We start from the raw sequence: 12005 nt of genomic DNA on the forward strand, positions 1-12005 counted from the left end.
TTTCACGGCCCCATCAAAAATGCATGTGTGCGTGTGTGTGTGTGTGTCTGTGTGTGTGTGTGTGTGTGTGTGTGTGTGTGCGCGCGCGCGCGCGTGTGTGTGTGTGTGTGTGTGTGTGTGTGTGTGTGTGCATGTGTGTGTGTGTGTGCGTGTGTGTGTGTGTGTGTGTGTGTGTGTGTGTGTGTGTCAGCCACCGTGTGCATGACCAAATAAAGACAGGCTTTGTCCGTGGTGATTTCTGTTTCAGTCTGACGATGTGGCTTGTGATGAGGTGGAGGAGATCCACCCTGAGCTTTGGTCAGCGTCAACCCTTTTGTTAATGTAAGAAATCTGATTGGCTCGTGCAGGTGCTCTGAGCAATAAAAGCATCAGCGAATAAAAAGAGATGCGACAAGGCGGGGTACTGGAGGCTGAGTAACAAGCACAAGTGCTACTAGCTATTAGCTCTCAGACCAGCAGTGTGAAGTTCCTCGACCAGCAGTGTGAAGTTCCTCTCAGAGAGCAGAGCCCACCATGGAGAGCATCAGCAGAGCAACACTGCAGGAAGACCTCCGTGCTTTTGATGTTTCTGAGAAGCTTGGATTTGTCCTTGAAGAGCCCCTGGTGAGAATCACTCTACTAATTTGTTCGTTTTTCATTTGTTTACATGTTATGTCGTATGTCGTACTGATCAACACAGATGTGAAACAATGTCACATGGTGCCTTTCATGATATAACAATATTATACATAGCTATATAGCGTATCGTATAACATACATAGCTACATGTATAGGGGGGGTGACGGTTCACAAAATTCACGGTTCGGTTCTATACGACACAGGGGTCTCACGGTTCGGTATGTTTTCGATACGTAAAAAAATTATGCCCGAGAAATGTCCTTGATTTTAACATTTTTGATTGATTTCATTTGAATTTAATTTGACCCAATTCAAAAATCCGGCTGCGTTAGGTCACCCGCAGGGGTGCTCTATACACTTCCTGAAAGATTCAGCCCAATCGCACGTAAAAAAAAAATGGCATAGATGTGGCCGAACACAATTCTGCTCACTCACACAGGCACTTTGGATTCTAGTCTAGTTTTTATTTGTTTATGAAAATGTCAATAGATTTCCTCACAGTTTTTGTCATCAAAACGTTTGTTTTTATGTAGTTAAGGTCTAGTTTTCATCAATAAAAAATTGTCAACAAACTCTTGTCATAGTCTTCATCAACGAAATTAACTTTACGATGAACAACTAGTTTTATTCTTATTACCTTTCTAGACTGACCTTCCAGAATATTATAGACCATGGATGGATTTGGCAAATGATCTCACACATCTGATTGAGTCGCATCAACTACGGGATCTGGTTCACAAGGTGAGAATGAGCGAAACTTGTGTAAATGTGTGCGTGTGTTTCATTTGTGGTGGTGGCCAATGCTCCTGAAAATAGAACTAAAACAAACAAAAACTGCCAATTTCATCCGAAACCCAGATGCCTGTCTTGATTCCCCATCGCCTGACTAGCCCTCGGGAGCTCATGCTGGCTCACCAGTCACTGACCTACCTCAGCATGGGTTACGTCTGGCAGGAAGGAGAAGATGCACCCGCTAAGGTACAAAACCTATTTAGATTGCAACCTAGATTGCAATCTGCACTTTTTCCCACAGCGCTGGCAGCAGGCCAGGCCGGGGGCCACGGGTCAGAAGATGCTAAAGGCAGGAGGACACTCACTCCCTCAGTCATTCACTCATGATCGTTTAGTGAAGGGGGCGGAGCTAGGGAAAAGGGGCCACAGCTTAGGATAGGAAAGTCCTAGAGCAGAGATTCCCAAACTGTGGTCCGCGTCTACCAGTGGTCCATGGGCCTCCTCCGCCTGGTGGTCCGTGAGACTTTTTTTTTTTTTTTTTTTTTTTTCCTCACAGACAACAGTTTGTACATACACATACACATTAACCCCTGAGGAGTAAGCTCGGGCTGACTTTCGATAATGTCGATTATCGCGATATTTCCAGAATATCGCTATTTCAAAAAAGTAGTGTTAGGGTTAGTACCATTTTCCATGTTGAAAACAATTAGCCGTGTTGTTGAGGCACATTGCCTAAACTAAAGCACAATAAGGTTGAATGGCCACACCACTGCACCGTTTGCGCTTCAAGTTTGCGCTTGTTCAGAAGATCGCAAGCAGGAATGCTTATAGAATTCAACAGTGGCTTGCTTGTATTTTTTCTCTTGCCCGCTTGTCAGGCAAGAGCAACAGAATGTCAGGTTACTGATTGCCGTTATGGTGGTGTAATTGTTATGGTGGTGTAATTGTTATGGTGGTGTAATTGTTATGGTGGTGTAATTGTTGATTGACAGACTCTCCCAAAAGCCCTGGCCGTGCCCTATTGGCTGGTGTCTCGCCGACTCGGCCTTCCACCCATCCTGACCTACGCTGACTCAGTGCTGGCCAACTGGAAACTGAAGGATCCCACTGGGTGAGTAATGCTTTTAATGACTTCATGTTACCTAAATAGCCATGTCCCACCCACATGTATTGTATAATGTAACGCTGTGTATGTGATCAGACCCAAATGGAGAGAAGATTCAGAGGCACAGGTACATTTAAGTGGCCGTTCACACTATACGCCAAAGCCAACGCAGTTTCAATTCAGCGTCCTTGTTAACAGGCGAGTCCATTCACACCGGCCGCACGCCACGCCACGCTGAAGCCACGCTGCTGCGCCATGCCAACGGCACGCTGAACCGATAGATTCAGCTTCTGTTCTATTTTCCCGCGCTGCCAGGCAGGCAGTCAATGCAATTTGTGAGGGGTGGGAGGGGCCAGAGCAGCAGCTCCGAGCCGGCCGCTGAGGAAAAGAGAGTGTTTCTGAAAGAAAGAAAGAAACAAACAAACAAACAAACAAACAAACAAAGCAAACCTCCTGGCAACACAGGGCAGGATATGGCATGGCACCCATTCTATCCTATATTTCTATATTTTCTATATTTCTCTATCAATTGTTCAATGTGTTATCATTACTACTGTAATTTGCTACTGTTGTGTCAGCTAGAATTAGCTAGACATATTTTCTGCGAAGCCCTCTGGGACATGCTTGTGAATTAGGGCTATACTAATAAACTTGACTTGACTTCATAGCAAAAGCTTGAAAGCTTGACTTGAAAGCAAACCTCCTGGCAAAACAGGGCAGGATAATACTCCTATACTCGCCAGCTAACTAACGCGGCAGGAGTAAAACTGCATCTCTGTATTTCAATCATTCACGTGGAAAAATAACAATTTCTTCACTGAGGATAACCTGTTACTGTTTTGTCTCATTTTCATTTCAGGGATATGGAAGTTGAGTGAGTACAAAAATAAACTGTTCATTCATTCATTCACACCTATTTGAATTGCCCAAACGCACATTCACATTATTTTCATTTTCTCATACCGTCCAATAACGTTTTCTTCTTTTGTTTTTCCATGATAGCAACATGGACTTGATCTTCTCCCTCCCCGGCAGTGAGAGCTGTAGGGGATTTTTCCTAGTTTCAATCTTGGTTGAGATGGCTGCCAGTCCAGGCATACAGGTAAGCAGTGGGAGGCTGGAAGCTGTGGTGTTCCTCCTCCTCCTCCTCTTGTCAGGTTAGCAGGTTTCTGAAGCACCTCTGTGGTTCTCTGATGAGCTTTGGGATTGCTTCTCTGAACTCTCCACAGGGGGCTCTGGAGGTGATGCATGCTGTGAACAACGGTGACCTCAGCAGCATAGAGAAGGGCCTGCTCAAACTGACCCTCTCTCTCAAGAAGATGAAGGACACTTTTGAAATCATGCACAGTAGGTTCAAACCAAACCTTTGTTTTTATGCAGTTACAGAAAATAATTTGAAAGTAACTTGCACGGCCTCGCCCGCCCTGCAAGCCCGCCCGCTATGCCCGCCCGCATACGCAGCTTGGGTGCTGCGTGGCCTCGCCTGCTCTATTGGCATGCGCAGTGCAAAATTTGCTCAACTTCGCATCACTGATGACATCAAAATTGCTCGAGTGACCATCACTGATCACACATGGATGATGCCATAGATATAATCAGTGACATCACAATTGCTCAAGTGACATCACTGATGACATCACTTCCAGTTGAGTGACATCACTTCCAGGACAAAAATTTACAAAAACAGAGCACACTTACTCCCTTTTAAATATGATGATGATGATGATGATGATGATGATGATGATGATGATAATGATGATGATGATGATGATGATGATGATGATGATGATGATGATGATGATGATGATGATGATGATAATGATGATGATGATTACACTAACCTGATCTCTGTTCTTTCCAGAACATGCAGATCCAACTGATTTTTACGGAACATTGAGAATTTTTCTCTCAGGGTGAGTTTGGGATTGAGGGGTTATATAATGTCCTACATATTCAAACTATTAATTTTTCTTTAATCTTTCAATCTTTATCGCTTCATCTGCATATTCATTATTTTCCCCATCAAAAACTCTGTGTTCTCTACATTATATAGTATTGCTGCACTTATTGTAAGTTGATACTGGTGAGATGGTCAGCTAAACGCTTAAAATGTAGAATGTAAATAAATGCCACTGCTTGCTTCATATTGCCCCTGATGTCCATCTATACAGAAGTATCTTTCATGCATATTTGACCAGATATGTTATGCCAACAAAACTAGAAAAATATGCATTGGAAATGTCCGTATCCGCCGATTTAACCAATGCAATAGCAGCAGAAAGGCTAAATAACAATATAAGGCTACTAGCGGGTTCAGAACGGATACACACACACACACAAACACACACACACACACACACACACACACACACACACACACACACACACACACACACACACACACACACTAACATTAGGCTGTGACACCTTTGAAAATGTGTTTTTCCCTCCCTTTCCTATTTAGCTACCTTCCTGACAAACTAGCATGACATGATTGATACGAATCGATTCCTTAGGTTGTCTAGTTTCATATGATACCAGGAACTTCACTCTGGCTATCACGATATTTCTGAAAATCGGCCCTACTCCTCAGGGTTAATGTGTATGTAAAAACTGTTTGTTTAAAAAAATTAAAAATAAATGCAATTCCCTGGCGGACCACCAGGCTCCCAAACCACAGTTTGGGAACCAATGCTCTAGGGCAGTGGTTCTCAACTGGTCTAGCCTCACGACCCACATTTTTGTTAGTCATTACGTCGTGATCCAAATGTCGGATTTCTTTTAGGCCTACATGCTTTTTCTTTTTTTCTTTTTTTCATAATTTTTTCCCCCCCGATTTTTTATCCCATTTTATCCCCCGTTAGTGCTCACTTGATTTCTCAATCCTGGTTGCTACTCCATCCTCTGCCGATCTGGGGAGAGCCGAGACTGGCTCCATGCTTCCTCCGAGACATGGGCAGTCAGCCAGCCGCTTCTTTTCACCTGACAGAGGAAGCTTCACCGGTAGGACATAGCACGTGGGAGGTTCACGCTATTCCAACCAGTTCCCCGCCCTCTGACCAGGCGCCCTTAACGACCAGAGGAGGAACCACATTAGCAACCAGGATATTGCATGTTTTTGTGAAGGGGTTCCTATATGAAGGAAACCCCCGGGAGGCACGGGTAGAACATGCAAACTCCACACAGAAAGGCCCTTTTGACGACCCCACCCGGGCGGTGGGCACTTGAGGACATGCGGACGGGCACGCATTCCTTCAGCGTTCACATCGTCCCAGGTGGGAATCGAACCCACGACCTTCGAGCTGTGAGGCGATAGTGAGGCCTACATGCTTTTTAAACAAGTTTAAACTGGTGATGCTCGCAGCTACAATAGCACGACATGTTTGGTACCAATGGATGCCTTAGGCCTTCTAGTTTCAGAGGAGACCATCTGTCTTTAAAAAGGAGCCTGAGCTACAGCCTCTGAAAGACAGCTGTGTTGAGCCTGAGCTACATACAGCCTCTGAAAGACAGCTGTGTTGAGCCTGAGCTACATACAGCCTCTGAAAGACAGCTGTGTTGAGCCTGAGCTACATACAGCCTCTGAAAGACAGCTGTGTTGAGCCTGAGCTACATACAGCCTCTGAAAGACAGCTGTGTTGAGCCTGAGCTACATACAGCCTCTGAAAGACAGCTGTGTTGAGCCTGAGCTACATACAGCCTCTGAAAGACAGCTGTGTTGAGCCTGAGCTACATACAGCCTCTGAAAGACAGCTGTGTTGAGCCTGAGCTACATACAGCCTCTGAAAGACAGCTGTGTTGAGCCTGAGCTACATACAGCCTCTGAAAGACAGCTGTGTTGAGCCTGAGCTACATACAGCCTCTGAAAGACAGCAGTGTTGAGCCTGAGCTACATACAGCCTCTGAAAGACAGCTGTGTTGAGCCTGAGCTACATACAGCAAAGACAGCTGTGTTGAGCCTGAGCTACATACAGCCTCTGAAAGACAGCTGTGTTGAGCCTGAGCTACATACAGCCTCTGAAAGACAGCTGTGTTGAGCCTGAGCTACATACAGCCTCTGAAAGACAGCTGTGTTGAGCCTGAGCTACATACAGCCTCTGAAAGACAGCTGTGTTGAGCCTGAGCTACATACAGCCTCTGAAAGACAGCTGTGTTGAGCCTGAGCTACATACAGCCTCTGAAAGACAGCTGTGTTGAGCCTGAGCTACATACAGCCTCTGAAAGACAGCTGTGTTGAGCCTGAGCTACATACAGCCTCTGAAAGACAGCTGTGTTGGCCGTGGACGCCGCCATCCTCAAGGAGTAGAAGAACGTATTCTTTCCACGCACACATCCGCGACCCACTCAACGCGGCCCCGCCATCCACTTGTGGGTCCCGACCCACCAGTTTAGAACCACTGCTCTAGAGAATCTCAGAGATATCCAATCGTAATATTTCTGGATTCTGGCCCGGTGGAAGCTTACAGTATGTGTGTGTGGTTTTAGATGGCGGGACAGGAAGCTTACAGTATGTGTGTGTGTGGTTTTAGGTGGCGGCACAGGAAGCTTACAGTATGTGTGTGTGTGGTTTTAGATGGCGGGACAGGAAGCTTACAGCATGTGTGTGTGTGGTTTTAGGTGGCGGCACAGGAAGCTTACAGTATGTGTGTGTGTGTGGTTTTAGGTGGCGGGACAGGAAGCTTACAGTGTGTGTGTGTGTGGTTTTAGGTGGCGGCACAGGAAGCTTACAGTATGTGTGTGTGTGTGGTTTTAGGTGGCAGGACAGGAAGCTTACAGTATGTGTGTGTGTGTGGTTTTAGATGGCGGGACAGGAAGCTTACAGTATGTGTGTGTGTGGTTTTAGGTGGCGGCACAGGACGCTTACAGTATGTGTGTGTGTGTGGTTTTAGGTGGCAGGACAGGAAGCTTACTGTATGTGTGTGTGTGTGTGGTTTTAGATGGCGGGACAGGAAGCTTACAGTATGTGTGTGTGTGGTTTTAGGTGGCGGCACAGGAAGCTTACAGTGTGTGTGTCTGTGGTTTTAGGTGGCGGGACAGGAAGCTTACAGTGTGTGTGTGTGTGGTTTTAGGTGGCGGGACAGGAAGCTTACAGTGTGTGTGTGTGTGTGGTTTTAGATGGCGGGACAGGAAGCTTACAGTGTGTGTGTGTGTGGTTTTAGGTGGCGGGACAGGAAGCTTACAGTATGTGTGTGTGTGTGGTTTTAGGTGGCGGGACAGGAAGCTTACAGTGTGTGTGTGTGTGTGGTTTTAGGTGGCGGGACAGGAAGCTTACAGTGTGTGTGTGGGTGGTTTTAGGTGGCGGGACAGGAAGCTTACAGTATGTGTGTGTGTGGTTTTAGGTGGCGGGACAGGAAGCTTACAGTATGTGTGTGTGTGGTTTTAGGTGGCGGGACAGGAAGCTTACAGTGTGTGTGTGTGTGTGGTTTTAGGTGGCGGGACAGGAAGCTTACAGTATGTGTGTGTGTGTGGTTTTAGGTGGCGGGACAGGAAGCTTACAGTGTGTGTGTGTGTGTGGTTTTAGGTGGCGGGACAGGAAGCTTACAGTGTGTGTGTGGGTGGTTTTAGGTGGCGGGACAGGAAGCTTACAGTATGTGTGTGTGTGTGGTTTTAGATGGCAGGACAGGAAGCTTACAGTGTGTGTGTGTGTGTGTGGTTTTAGATGGCAGGACAGGAAGCTTACAGTATGTGTGTGTGTGGTTTTAGGTGGCAGGACAGGAAGCTTACTGTATGTGTGTGTGTGGTTTTAGATGGCAGGACAGGAAGCTTACTGTATGTGTGTGTGTGGTTTTAGATGGCGGGACAGGAAGCTTACAGTGTGTGTGTGGGTGGTTTTAGATGGCAGGACAGGAAGCTTACAGTATGTGTGTGTGTGGTTTTAGGTGACGGGACAGGAAGCTTACAGTATGTGTGTGTGTGTGGTTTTAGATGGCGGGACAGGAAGCTTACAGTGTGTGTGTGTGTGGTTTTAGATGGCGGGACAGGAAGCTTACAGTATGTGTGTGTGTGGTTTTAGGTGACGGGACAGGAAGCTTACAGTGTGTGTGTGTGTGGTTTTAGATGGCGGGACAGGAAGCTTACAGTATGTGTGTGTGTGTGGTTTTAGGTGACGGGACAGGAAGCTTACAGTATGTGTGTGGGTGGTTTTAGGTGGCGGCACAGGAAGCTTACAGTGTGTGTGTGTGTGTGGTTTTAGGTGGCGGCACAGGAAGCTTACAGTGTGTGTGTGTGTGTGGTTTTAGGTGGCGGCACAGGAAGCTTACAGTGTGTGTGTGGGTGGTTTTAGGTGGCGGCACAGGAAGCTTACAGTGTGTGTGTGTGTGTGTGGTTTTAGGTGGCGGCACAGGAAGCTTACAGTGTGTGTGTGTGTGTGGTTTTAGGTGGCGGCACAGGAAGCTTACAGTATGTGTGTGTGTGGTTTTAGATGGCAGGACAGGAAGCTTACAGTATATGTGTGTGTGGTTTTAGGTGGCAGGACAGGAAGCTTACAGTATATGTGTGTGTGTGTGTGGTTTTAGGTGGCGGGACAGGAAGCTTACAGTATGTGTGTGTGTGGTTTTAGGTGGCGGGACAACAAGCTTACAGTATGTGTGTGTGTGTGTGTGTGTGTGTGTGTGTGTGTGTGTGTGTGTGTGTGTGTGTGTGTGTGTGTGTGTGGTTTTAGGTGGCGGGACAACCCCAGGCTTCCAGGTGGGCTGCTGTATGAAGGCGTGAGCCACGAGCCCATTCTGCTCTCAGGTGGAAGTGCCGCTCAGAGTTCAGCCATTCAGTGCTTTGATGCTTTGCTGGACATCCAGCATGAGGGTGACACAGGTAAAAAAATATAAGCCTTTGACCTCCTCAGAGATGCCCACGGGCCTCTCATGAATGAATCATCCTGTTTCTTAGCCCTTCTCAGGAGGATGCGGGTATAAACCAGCGTCCTTTATGAGACAAGCAGCAAGGGTTCACAATGAATTCCCAAGGTACAAAGACGTCTTCGGCGCTGGACTGGAATTGTCGCACGGAAATTTAAAACTCACCTCCCTCTGTTACCGGATAGTCTTGAAGTCTCGCGCAAAAGACTATTCAAAATCGGAGAGGCTGATAAACATTTTTTTCAGATTTGTTTTTTTAACGCTTGTCTCATAAAGGACGCTGGCTGGTTGATACCAGCATCACCAGCGTCCTTAGAAGGTTTTTAAGCGGTGCAGCCGAAACACACACACACACATAGACAGGCACAGCACGCACACACACATGCACACCAGGGCCGGCGCCAGGATGAAATGACTGAGGGGGCTGTTATAACTGGTGAGGGGGCTGATTTTGTTTTTTTTCGATTTTATTTTTTTTATTTTTTATATGATATTTTTATATCGTAAAACATAGGTTATATACCCGCTATGCCTATTTCTGGACTTTTTAACCATAATAACCTCTGAAAAGCGCAATAACAACACAAGAAAGACTACTATTCAAAATCAAATAAAACATTTATTTCACAGCAGCAGATTAAGGCATTAAGAGAGGTTCAAGGGTTCATAGGTTCAAATTTAATAAATAGCTACATCTCTGACACCTTGTGACAACCAAAGCACAGCAAATAGCGCTTCCCTGCCAATTCTGAAACAACAGAGCTATGTTTACAGGGGGTAGCCTACATCAACTTAAACTGATCAAATTTGATGAAGACTGCAGAAACAGCAGCCTAAACATGTCAGGTACAAACATTGCCTAACTGGCCTTTATAGATTAACTATTCTTTAAAAAAAAAAAAAAAAAAAAAAAAAGTCAAGTGAGGGGGCCGAAAATTGAACTGAGGGGGCTAAGCCCCCTTAGGCCCCCTCGTGGCGCCGGGCCTGATGCACACACAGAGAGGGGGGGAGCTAACACACAGATTAGCTTGCTAACCTTCTAACGCGTTTAAACACGTCCATCTCCGCATAGGATTTCAACATGGTTCGCACCATTGGAATCAGCGTGACTTGTAGCCTACTAGTTAACAAAGCTCAGTGGCTAAGTTCAGTGGCGTATTGAGCCTACTGTAGGTGCTTACGTACGTAGCCTAGTGTACCAAACCTGCAGTGCTTATACCGCGTTCAAGACAACAACAAAAATGTTCAAGACATCTCGGAACGCCGGACGTTTCAACTTGGAACCTCCATCCCCGACATATGCTCAGGAGGGGGGGGCGAACCAAACACAGGCTATAGGTTGCTATAGCAACCCATGTTCAGTTAGCATTGTAGCTACCTACTAGCTAACAATGCTAACAGAACATGCTAAATTCTGAATTTCATATTGCTCTAATCAGAGCGAAACATAGATGACACAAACACATATTAACATTACATAATTAAGACGTCAAATGTTGTGTTAAAACGTCCTTATAATAATTCTGTGTTTACCATGAACGATAAAAGTTACCATTCTGATGTGGCTATATGACATCAACTCGGACAAAGACCTCTGAATGATACCCGAATTTTCGATCTGTAATTTCCGACCCTGGATGAGCATTCAATTGACTTTTTACAGGTCGGAACCCGTTTCTTCCGGCGTTCCGAGTTGCCTTCTTGAACGCGGTATTAGCCTACTTCACCACCTGGGTGTGATTCTGCTTATGTTCTCCAGAGGCCTTCCTGATACGCATGAGGGACTACATGCCTCCAGCCCACCGTCAGCTGATAGAAACTCTGTCTGAATGTCCGTCTCTGCGAGAGTTCATCCTGGACCGCTCCAGCCCTGCTCTCCTCCAGGCCTACAACTTCTGTGTGCAAGCACTGATGGACCTGCGGACGTACCACATCCAGGCCGTCAACATGTACATCGTCGGGCCCGGCAGCCGCGCCCGGAACACGGGCTGCCCGCTCAGTGGCAACGACAGCGCGCCGGAAGAAATCGGCACTGGAGGATCCAAAGTCGTGGTCTTCCTCAAGAGTGTCCGTGACACCAACCGCAAAGCACTGATCTCATAGGCGCTGGCATCAATAACAGCTGAAATGTCCATTTACAACACAATATTTTATTATATGCTGCTGCTAATACGCAGTATAGGCTATTGCTATGCACTATACGCTTTTATCAGGCGTTTATGAAACTGGCCTTATACTTTGCTCACTTCTGCCACAAAGTCCTTGATGACACTGAATAATTCACATAATTCATTTTAAATAATTGTAAGAACAATTATAGTACAGTATGCTACATCTAGGAGGTAATACTGTATATTAATATTGTGTATTCAGTATATTGCATTAAAAAACAGAAATAACAACACCAATATATTGGTAGACATGTCTGTATTGACCTTAGTAAGTTAATGTTTTAACTACAATTGTGTTGATATTTTAATTTTCTTACTGTATTACTTCCTTATTCATGCTATTTCTACTATTTAATAACAGTTACTACCATTAAATTGTATTACAATTTACAAAACACAAAATGGTAAAAAAAAGTAAAAAAAAATGCTTCAAATGGAAGGTTTTTTGTTTGTTTGTTTGTTTGTTTGGAACTGCAGTTGATCAATACATGAATGTATATGGTCACCTCTGGTGTACTGGCTGCC

General features: G+C 45.6%; 1 protein-coding gene across 1 annotated transcript; it reads left to right on the top strand.

Moving 5' to 3' along the window:
- Nucleotides 1-561: 561 nt before the first annotated feature.
- On the top strand, nucleotides 562-11412 carry LOC310792264 (indoleamine 2,3-dioxygenase 2-like; the record flags this gene model as incomplete). Its single annotated transcript, XM_083653986.1, has 9 exons — nucleotides 562-603; nucleotides 1264-1359; nucleotides 1477-1596; nucleotides 2343-2461; nucleotides 3458-3557; nucleotides 3685-3802; nucleotides 4317-4368; nucleotides 9117-9265; nucleotides 11069-11412. Exons 2-9 carry the CDS (start codon nucleotides 1294-1296, stop codon nucleotides 11410-11412), a joined length of 1068 nt encoding a protein of 355 aa, XP_083510112.1. The 5' UTR covers nucleotides 562-603; nucleotides 1264-1293.
- Nucleotides 11413-12005: the final 593 nt, after the last annotated feature.

This window comes from Poromitra crassiceps (assembly GCF_964638095.1).
Source record: "Poromitra crassiceps genome assembly, chromosome: 17".
In the NCBI taxonomy this organism is placed as follows: domain Eukaryota; kingdom Metazoa; phylum Chordata; class Actinopteri; order Beryciformes; family Melamphaidae; genus Poromitra; species Poromitra crassiceps.